Source organism: Pelophylax lessonae (assembly GCF_965119305.1).
Source record: "Pelophylax lessonae genome assembly, chromosome: 12".
NCBI classification, from domain to species: domain Eukaryota; kingdom Metazoa; phylum Chordata; class Amphibia; order Anura; family Ranidae; genus Pelophylax; species Pelophylax lessonae.
Genome location: NC_138779.1, coordinates 135,146,701 through 135,158,002, shown reverse-complemented (window position 1 = coordinate 135,158,002; position 11,302 = coordinate 135,146,701). Strand labels below are relative to the sequence as shown.

Below are 11,302 nucleotides of genomic sequence, written 5' to 3'. Positions count from 1 at the left end.
TATAACATTGGGTCTTAAGTTGCATTCAGACACTAGAGGAGTTTAGGGGAAAGAACGGAGGCTGCCAATAGCGAGTATATGTGGGGATCCATGCTGTAGTTATAGTATAAGCATATATATCCTATTTATATACCTGGTAAATGGACAGAAAAAAGTATACATACCTGTACATATAGTAATCAGGCACATATCTCAATTTCCATAGAGAATTCTTTAACGAGAAGGACTGTGCGTTTTGGGAAGCTCAAAAAAGGCAATGTATAGTGACATAGTAGTGAGGGTAATCACTCCATGTCTCATATCTGGGTGGATGAGAGCAGAAAAACAATGTTTCTCAGAGTAGTAAGCGTTTTTATTCTATGATATCACTTTAAGGGAAAGCCCATAGGAATGCTAAACCATAAGCTCAAGTGTTTTAAAGTGGTAAAGTCAGTATGCCTCATGCTTGTTATAAGAGTGTGTAAGTACCTATAGAGCCCATAAACCATCTGCCCTAAAAGGGGGGGCAACAGAAAAGACACACAGTCATTCTGGACCGTAAGAGTAGACAGGTGCCATGCGTTTATAAACGATTATACACCAACATACAGATTTTACCCATTCGTGTATGGGTTACCCCTATAGTAAAATATATATCATGTATATTGATTTGCTTTGACACACATATGTGAATATGTGTGTGTAATCAATTTAGTATCCGGCCCACCCTTTTTCACATATGTGTGTCAAAGCAAATCAATATACATGATATATATTTTACTATAGGGGTAACCCATACACGAATGGGTAAAATCTGTATGTTGGTGTATAATCGTTTATAAACGCATGGCACCTGTCTACTCTTACGGTCCAGAATGACTGTGTGTCTTTTCTGTTGCCCCCCCCCTTTTAGGGCAGATGGTTTATGGGCTCTATAGGTACTTACACACTCTTATAACAAGCATGAGGCATACTGACTTTACCACTTTAAAACACTTGAGCTTATGGTTTAGCATTCCTATGGGCTTTCCCTTAAAGTGATATCATAGAATAAAAACGCTTACTACTCTGAGAAACATTGTTTTTCTGCTCTCATCCACCCAGATATGAGACATGGAGTGATTACCCTCACTACTATGTCACTATACATTGCCTTTTTTGAGCTTCCCAAAACGCACAGTCCTCCTCGTTAAAGAATTCTCTATGGAAATTGAGATATGTGCCTGATTACTATATGTACAGGTATGTATACTTTTTTCTGTCCATTTACCAGGTATATAAATAGGATATATATGCTTATACTATAACTACAGCATGGATCCCCACATATACTCGCTATTGGCAGCCTCCGTTCTTTCCCCTAAACTCCTCTAGTGTCTGAATGCAACTTAAGACCCAATGTTATATTGTGTTGATATTGCAAAAATAGAAGGACTTATCCGAGAGATGTAAGACGATTATATGTAATCAAAAGGAAAGATAAATGATATGCAATTGTAATTATAACATACTAAGAATAAGGTAACATATATATGTAGTCTATCTTAATACTGTTATTTCTCACACAGACAAAAGAAATGATATGCTCCAGATGAAGCTTTTTTGTCTAAGAAAGCGAAACATGTCGAGCAAAGGTCATATATTACATGGTGAATGTTAACTTATACTTTCAGTCGACCCCGCTGACCGGCACCATACTGCTTGGGTGTCCGTCGGCGGTTCTTCTGATATCAAACAATACGTTTCCAAGGATTATATGACTACTAATGATCTTGTACTCTGAACTGTATGTAAATCGACTTTTATAAGTTCTATGCACTGAGATATTGTATAACATAGACCATTGTTGTGTGGTCTCACTGTGTCCTTAATACACAATTATTTGCCTGTATTTTTCTATGATTTTAAAATATTTAGTTTTGTGTTGAATAAAAGAAATCTTTTTAACAAAACTCTTGTGCCCGAAATCTCTGTTTCCCAATCCTTCCAAATGTAATTGATCAATTGAGGATAGGGGCACACCCTAAATTGGATACGTCATGGCCAAGATGGCTGCTATCTGTGGACACATGACTTGTAAAATAAATTTCAGCATTGGAAAAGGGGAAATTCAAGCCAAAGTCTTGCCAGATGAACCACAGTAATATCCCTCCACCAATCTATGCACTCACCGGAAAAAAAAACAGTAGTAGCTCTTGAACCGCTGGTATGCAGTATGGTGATACTATATTCCGGTGTGTTGACTGCAAATTTGGTGAAAATTTAAAAAGAGTCCTGTGCATTTTCCCAGACCCTTGGGTCTGGTATGAGTTTTGAGGGGAACCCCCACGTCACATTTTTTTAAAAAAATGGAATGGGTTCCCCCTAAAATCCATACCAGACCCTTACCTGAACATGCAACCTGGCAGGCCAGGTAAGGGGGGGCGAGTGAGTGCCCTCCCTCCCGAACCATACCAACATGGGGACAAGGGTCTCTTGCCCACAACCCTAGCCAGTGGTTGTGGGGGACTGTGGGCAGAGGGAGGGCATATCCAAATCTGGAAGCCCCTTTAACAAGGGAGCCACAAGATCCTGCCCCCCATGTGAATGCATTGTACCTCTACTCATTCACCTTTAAAAGTGTCAAAAAGTAATAAAAACACAGAGACCGTTTTTTACAATTCCTTTATTAAAAAACAATAACAATGTCCCAAGGTGTAGATCCATGGTCAATCACGATGCCAGCTGCCACGGAAAAAGAAAAAACACAAAGGTCAGCTTGTGCCACAGGCTCCCGCCATCTGCCAGCTTCACCGCCTGTCGGTTTTTTAATAGCTAAAGGGCCACTCAGCATGCACTGGTTGATGACATTGCCAGGTGGCCCTCCCCCTTAGCTATTTAAAGCGGAGTTCCACCCAAAAGTGGAACTTCCGCTTTAGGTGGTCCTAACCCCCTGACATGCCACATTTGGCATGTCATTTTTTTGGGGGGGGGAGCGGGTACCTAGTTTTGACAGGTGCCCGCTCCCACTTCCGCTTGGAGCGCCGCGGTGCCCTGAGCGGAAGTTCTCCTCTCCCCCTCCCTCCCTGCAATCTTCTGGGACATGTCAAAGGTCCCAGAAGATTGCCGGCCAATCACGGCGCGTAGCGCAACTCGCGCATGCGCAGTGCGTACCCGGCTGTGAAGCCGCAAACTGTCACAGCCGGGTGCCCACAGCAGTGATGCCGGCGCCGAGGGAGAGGATCGAGGCTTTGGGCGGCCGCATTGCTGGACCGTTGGACAGATGAGTGAAATGGCTGGAACTCTGCTTTAAGAACTGTCAGACAGACAGACTTTCTTTTTTTTTGGGTTGGTGGTGGTTGCAAGCATCATGATTGATGGTGGATCTACACTGGGGGAACATTTTTTTTTTTTTTTTTTTAAGTAATCCCTTGTTAAGGATGTGGCGACCAGCTTCCGGGCCCACTCCGTAACAACCATCTAATGTTAAAGATGCCGGCTCCAAAGATTTGCATCTGACCCACATATAAATAACAGCTGAACAGCTGCCTTGGAAATTGGCAGGGAAAACTGAGGGGAAATTTGCACCGGTCATGTGTTAACCTAGCCCAAGTGGTTATAAAGCTTCCTTTTTTCTGAAAACAATAAACATGTTATACTTACCTGCTCTAAGTGATGGTTTTGCACAGAGTGGCCCCGAACCTGCTCTTCTGGGGTCCCTTGCTGGTGATCCTGGCTCCTCCTCTTCTCTGAGCGCCCTCATAGCAAGCCAATTGCTATGGGGGCACTCATGTGGGCTTATTATTTTACAGGATTTATATAACGCCAACAGTTTACGCAGAGGGCCCTGCTCAGAAGCGATTACAATCTAATAACGTGGGGCAAGTGGTACAAAAGGTTGTAACTGTGGTGAATGAGCTCATGGAAAGGGTAAAAGATTAGTTGGAGGTGTGATAGGCTTCCCTGAAGAGATGAGTTTTCAGGGATTGCCCGAGGGCACAAACAAATGGTTACTGCCCACACCTGTAACTGGTCTCTGCAGTAAGGTGCTTTGGAAGGGCAACGCATGTAACAAGACACAAAAAGATTCCAAGTTCTCCTTACCGACCAGTCTACGACCAACCAAATTGACCTGTCTAAAGCCTCGTACACACGCGTCGAAAATTGGCCAGGAATTTTCGTCCAACGACCGATCTGCCGATTTTCGGCTTGTTAGTATGATGTTTCCGACAACCGACTCCGACTTTTCGCACGAAAAAAAATCTGGTGTGCAGGCTATACAATTTTTGTCTGCCGTCAAAACACGTCCGATTTTCGTGCAGTCAGTACAGATTTCGACAGGGAAAAATCTAATGAGCAAGACTGGGCATGCTCAGAGAAGAAAGAACACAAAGAAAGCAAACCAACACATGACATCACTTCTGAAGTAGAATTTTGTTGGGCGAGAAAATTCGTGTGCAGTGTAGGCACATTCCAACCAACACAACACCACTCTGGACAAAAGTCGGACGATCGGTCGGCCGTTAATCGTTGCGTGTGTACGGGGCTTTACAGTATGCGTTAAAAACAGGGGTTTAGTTGCACACATCTGCAAATACATGCATAAGGGCAGCTAGAGTAGGAGATAGCCAGACAGGTTGGGGTAGAGAGTTCCAAAGGATGGAAGAGGCTCTGGAGAATTCCTGGAGACGAGCATGGGAGCTTAAGAATAGAAGGTCTTGAGAGGACGGTTGGTGTGATATTTGAAGACAAAATCGGTGATGTAGTAGTACGGGGCAGAGCTGTTAATGGCGTTATATGTTGTGGTTAGTATTTTGAATTGAATGAGCTGGGCTTGACCCTGACACGGGCTGTGTGTGTAAATAGTCACACACAGAGCAGCTTGGCCCTGCCCCCTTACAGGATTTTATTGACAGCAGCAGCCAATAGCTTCCCCTTCATCTGAGTCTCCTGTGAGAAGATGGGACAGCGCTGGATCGAGGTCGGTGCGTAGTTAAGGGGGGCTGGGGAGCAGCTTTTGAAAGTTTTTTTTTACCTTAAAGCGGAGTTCCGGGCACAAAAACTATTTTTTTTTTTTGTGCCCCTCCGCTAGGTAGAGCTCACCTGAAAAGGAATTGGATAGTTATTTTTATTTTTTTTGTTTACTCACCTTTTTATTGAAGATTGTAAATACTCACCTCTGACTGCTTCCTCCCTCGGAGCCGCGGCTCACCCCGTCACTTCCTGCCTCGCGATTATTCCTGGGAGCTAAACGTCATAGCTCCCAGGAATCAATGTGACGGCACCGGCCCCGCTCGTCATTTCCGGGCGACGCCGCATTCCCCTGCTAAACAGCTTCTGGGCATGCCCAGAAGCTGTTTAGGAATGCGGCGCCGCACCGGAAGTGACGAGAGGGGCCGGTGCAGTGCATTCTGGGACACGAAGACGCGGAAGAAGACAGAGAAGAGGACCGCGCCGGTGTTCCGTGAGAATTACCTACCCCGTGAGAAAAACCTACCCTGGCAGTGCGCATGCTCACAGCCCCTAGTGCGCATGCGCACTAGTCTGAAATGATGACTGTTCCGTGGAAAAAACCTACCATCGCGGCGGGTACATTAAAACAGCTGTACTGCAATATGAGTAAGCTCCGCTCCTTGCCCTGTCACTTCCCTGATCTTGTCTACTAAATATAAAAGCGGCTGGCGGCTCCGTGATTTATGTTGTCATACAGCCGCCGCCGGTTTTATATTTAGTAGACAAGACCAGGGAAGTGTCAGGGATAGCAGTGGAGATCACATGATATTTCTGGCGAGCTGTTTTAATGTAATTCCGCGGCGTTACAGACACTTTCGTACACCGGAAGTGACGAGGGTAGGTTTTTCTCACGGGTAGGTAATTCTCACGGAACACCGGCTTCAGCTGCCCACAACAGAGATGGAAACGCTGTGGAAGAAATTTTCTAAGTAAGTATTTCTTCTAAAAGGTAAGTGCGAACCGGGACAGATCAGAGGCTAGCCATTGTGGAATGTGCTAGCCCTGACTGTCCCAGGGGTATGTTCAGCAAAAAATCATTTCTGTGCCCAGAACTCCGCTTTAATGCAGAAAAAAAAACACTTTTGCCTTTATAAGCACTTTCAGTGACCAGGAAGTGCACTGAGGAAGGGGTGTCCGGTGTGACCCTCAATACAGCACCCACACATTCATGTGCCTTCCTCCAGGGTATATGAATGGGGTGTAAGAACTGATTCTAAGAGGCGTGCAGGACCCCCCTGTATGAATTCCCCACTCCACTGCTGTGTTCATAACCAGCTACTACCATTCACCAATCTGCAAGAGACTAGCGTGTCATGTGACCAAACATTGGCGCAGGTCAGGTGACATGTAGAGCGGAACCCGGAAGTTGTGCTCCTGTGAGGTGATGATGGTGGTGTATGAGTGTTCGGTGTGTCGGAAATCGGTCTTCTATGGCCGGAGGAAACATGTCTATGAGAAGGGGCACCGGGAGAGGCTGCAGGCTTTGCTCCGAGCCTTCTCCGACAAGGTAATGAGAACGGGAGGAGGTCGTTGGGGGGGGGGGGGGGGTCTGGGCTCTCCATGTACCGGGGGCTCAGGACTGTGTATGTCTCTCCTCAGGTGGAGGCGGCCCGGAAGATGATTGCGGTGTCCGCAGTGGAGAAGTTCAATCCGGAACACGAGGAGAAGTATTGGTGTCATTGCTGTGAGGAGGAGGTGCAGAGACACATAAGTGACGGCAGTGTGACGGTGCTGTACGGAGGGATGCTGGAGCACATGTCCAGGTACAGCACTGCTCTGTATATGAGGGGTGTAGGCCTTGTTAAGTGTTAAATCCCATTCACAGTACTGGCAGTGTTGTGCCAAGCAATTTAAAGCGGAGTTCCGGGCACAGAAATGATTTTTCAACAAACATACCCCCGGGACAGTCAGGGCTAGCACATTCCACAATGGCTAGCCCCTGATCTGTCCCGGTTCGCACTTACCTTTTGGAAGAAATACTTACTTATTATAAAACTTCTTCTCCAGCGTTGCCATCTCTGTTGTGGGCAGCTGAAGCCAGCGCGATCCTCTTCGGCGTCCTCTTCCGTGTCTTCTTCTCCCAGAATGCACTGCACCGGCCCCTCTCGTCACTTCCGGTGCGGCGCCGCATTCCTCCACAGCTTCTGGGCATGCCCAGAAGCTGTTTAGCAGGGAATGCGGCGTCTCCCCGGAAGTGACGAGCGGGGCCGGTGCCGTCGCATTGATTCCTGGGAGCGATGACGTTCAACTCCCAGGAATCATCGCAAGACAGGAAGTGACGGCGGAGCCGCGGCTCAGAGGGAGGAAGTACACTGAGGTGAGTATTTTCGATCTTCAATTACAAGGTGAGTATAAAAAAAAAAAAAAAAACAACCTAACTATCCAATTCCTTTTCAGGTGAAGATAAACAAGCGGACGGGCACAAAAAAAAGAGATCGATTTTGTGCCCGGAACTCCGCTTTAAGTGGTTTTAAAGTCTATTAACCGCTTCTGGACTGAGCCCATTTCTGACACCTGTTGTTTACAAGTTAAAATCTGTATTTTTAGCTGGAAAATTACTTAGAACCCACAAAAATGATATACATTTTTTTTAGCAAAGACTCTGGAGAATAAAATGGCGGTTGTTGCAATATTTTTTGTCATGCGGTATTTGCGCAGCGGTCTTTCAAATGCCATTTTTTCGGAAATAATACATTTCACTGCAGTTAAAAAAAAAAAAAAACTAAACAGTAAAGTTAGCCCATTTTTTTTTTTTTTTGTATATTGTGAAAGATGATGTCACGACGAGTAAGTAGATACCCAACATGTTACGGTTTAAAATTGCGCACACCCGCGGAATAAAAACTTTAACAGTTACCAGTTTAGAGTTAGTGTAGCTCTTTTTTTTTTTTTAATTATTTCTCTGGCGATCGCGGCGATACCTCACGTGTGGTTTGAACAGCAATTTCATTTGCGGGCGCAACTTCCGTATGTGCTTTCTTTCGTGCGCTAGCTAGCAGCAACGGGGGCGCTTTTTTCCCCCAATTTATTTTATTGAATTTTTTAAATTTTGTACAGTTTAAAAAAAAATATCTGATCAATTTTATTGCTGTCACAAGCAATGTAAACATCCCTTTTCACAGTAATATTCAGTGACAGGTACTCTTTATGGCGGGATCGGGGGTCTAAAAGACCCTAGACCCCTCCTCTGCACTTCAATGTATTTAAAATTCCGAAATCTGCATTTTTTTAATACACTCACTTCTTTAAATTCGGTGCCTTTAGCCGCCAAGTAGCCTGGATGTGATTCACGCCGCTTCCGGGTTACTACATCGTAGACCCGATCAAAGCTGAATCCAGCTTTGTTTGCGACTCCAACCAGCTGGCGGACGTGCCGCCTGGTTGCTTGGGTCTCCCGGTGGGACGGGTGACCCAGGCAGAGCCGCACGAGGGGGGGGGGGGGTGGATTGGTTAAAGTGCAATTAAATGTATTTTTTTTTTTTTTTATTTCCACTTTCTTACTGGACACATATGCCCCCCCCCCCCCTTCCTGCCCAGGCCAATTTTCAGCCTCTAGCGCTGTCACACTTTGAATGACAATTGCTTAGTCATACTACACTGTATCCATATGACATTTTTATCTTTTTTTTTTTTCCACACATATAGAGCTTTCTTTTGGTGGTATTTATTCTCCACTGGGTGTTTTCTTTTTTTCTAAACAAGCAAAAAAAGAAAAATTCAAAAAAATAAATAAATGTCATCTTCTGCATTGATGTGCACTGATGAAGGGGCCACTGTGAGGTGTCACTGAAGGGCCCTGATTAGCAGTACTGATTGGCTAACCACCGATCATGTAGTAAAGTCTCAAGGAGTCAGTGATCATAGTGCACACCCCAGGGGGCGTGTGAGAACAGGATGTCCAGGTACGTCCTCCCAGCATTTCAGGCCCGCGCTGTCGCCGTCTTTCAGGTATAGTGCAGGTGTGAAGTGGTTAAAATAGAAAATATGTTATATTTACCTCCCCTTTGGTTGTCCCCCACCAGTGCTGACCGCTCTTCCTCTTCTCCGAGTGTCCGCATAGCAAGCTACTTGTTTTGGGGGCACTCCTTAGCCGGGTTATGTGTGTCCATAGTCACAGAGTGCAGCTCGGGCCTGCTCACTCCTCCCAGGATTTGACTGACAGCAGCCCCTGTTCTCCGTGAAGCCTGTGTATCCAGTGAGAGGTGTCAGGTTATTGTTTTAGGGCAGGGGTTTCAAACTCCATTTCATTGCGGGCCGCATCAGCATTATGGTTGCCCTCAAAGGGCCGGTTATATCTGTAGGATTAGATGTCCAGAGCACCCCACGTCCTGGGGGGGCAAAGAGGAGCCTTTCTACAGCTGCACAGAGGAGTGCAGGATCTGGCAAAGGAGTTCTGTCCTCTTTGCTGTCGACTACAGAGACAAGGTGGGGGCAGAGACAAGGGAGGTGCCGTAGCTGCAGGAGAGGTGCGAGGGCCACATGAAATGGCCTGGGGGGGGGGGGCCGCATTCGGCCCCCGGGCCTTGTGTTTGACACCTGTGTTTAGGGGATTAAGTAGTGGGGTGTTTTTTTTTTTTTACCTTAAAGCGGAACTTTACCTATATCAACTTACTAACAAACAATATTCTTTAGCAAGGAGCATACATTCAACATTAATAATTCTGCTACCAAAATTAGTGTGTGCTTTACATTTCCTCCAGTATTGCTCCTGTTTCTTGCTGAAGTCTAGAGCCCCTGAACAGCAGTAAATCATAAAGCGGAACTAAACCCATCAGTTTAACACTTCAAAAAACAGTTACATTCGTGAAAATCCAGAATTGCTAACTCACAACTGCTTGTGTCCTCAACCAAACTGTCAAACCATCAAATGGCTGGTATCATAACTGATCAAATGTGCAGCATCATGGCAGTTGCAGATCAAACAGAAGCAGCTTACTTAGCTGCAATGTATAGGAGGGTTTAATTCTGCTTTAAGGCTGTAAGCAAATCGGCATCTGCAAACTTGGCAGTGCCTATAAATGGAGAGCAACTAAGCATGTGCAGAGCAGGGTGAGACTGTGTATTACTGGGTTTTAAACAGTATAGTCTCTTGTTTTTAATGTTTTACATAGCTATGTGAATAGTGCTGTGAAACCAAGTGAGTGTTGGCGCTGCCTATCCAAATGTGATAACAATTATAATTAAATTTTAGATAGTAGAAATTTAAAAGGCCCACGTTGGGTGTGATAGCTAGGAAACTTTGAAAATATTATAAATATAGCTGCTGCCCTCACAGTTGACAACCACCTGAAGTAGTGTCCTGTGTTAAAGTGGGTAGTGCTGGGTGTACAAGTGAGTGTTGGTGCTGCTATTACCAAGTATGATATAAGTTAAGTGTAATATATTTAGAAGTGTTGGGTGAAAGCTTACGCTTATGGCTGCTGCCCTCACGCTGAACCGCCACCGTGGGTGGGGTCCTGGTATGTGGGTTTACGCTGTTTAGGCAAGTGAGTGATGGCGCTGCCTTAACCATATGGGTTTGTTTTTACACAGTAGATATATAAAAAATACAATGCATGCACAAAGGATGCAATTTGCAAAAAGTACAATGTGCACACACGTATAGCCGTTTGTCGTCATAGAGCCAGCTGGTTCTCACAGGCAGGCCCATGATACGCCACATCAAATGAAAGCCATCAGAGGACCGGCTGCAAGAACCTGGAAAAGACAACCAGTTCGCAACGTCATCTGAGAAGATGATGGTGAAATGGGACCAGGTGTGCAGCTGTGGAGCCCTACAGAAAACCGCTGGAAGTGCAGGACACGTGAGGGTGTGTGTGTGTGTGTGTGTGTTTTTAGTGGATTACCTGGGGAAAGAAAACTTAAGAGCAAAAAAAAAAAAAAATAGTAAAAGGAAAGCCTGAACAATAAACCTACTTTAAAATTGTGCCTCCCCATTGCCCACATACATTTTAGCATAATTTGCAACGTAAATACTTTTTTTTCCCTCCCATGTTTTTCTCTGTGATCACATGACTACAAGGTTCCATGTGGAAATCGGAGGTTGACCTCACTTCTGTATGTGGAAGTCAGCCGGTAACATCACTGCTGTATGTGATTCAGCCCTGTTGTCAGCTTGCACATTTAAACTAAGAAGATGGAGCTTTGCAGTCATCTGAGTGCAAAGAAAAACGTGGGAGGGAAAAAAGGTGTTTACGTTGCAGTTTATGGTAAAGTATATGAAGGGCAATGTGGAGGCAACAATTTTGAGCAGGCTCATTGAAGCCTCTCCTTTTTTACTTTAACATGCATTTATTTACTATCTGTGTCCCTTAAAGTGTTTGTAAACCCT

The 11,302-nt window shown here is 45.2% G+C and overlaps 1 protein-coding gene across 1 annotated transcript in view; it reads left to right on the top strand.

Annotated features, from left to right (window-relative positions):
- Positions 1-6,301: 6,301 nt before the first annotated feature.
- The window catches only part of CENATAC (centrosomal AT-AC splicing factor), a 48,152-nt gene continuing 43,151 nt past the window's right edge, over positions 6,302-11,302 (top strand). The window contains exons 1-2 of the mRNA XM_082273243.1: positions 6,302-6,478; positions 6,571-6,734. Of these exons, the coding sequence (XP_082129369.1) occupies positions 6,356-6,478; positions 6,571-6,734 (287 nt within the window). The 5' untranslated portion in view covers positions 6,302-6,355. The remainder of the gene's footprint in view (positions 6,479-6,570; positions 6,735-11,302) is intronic.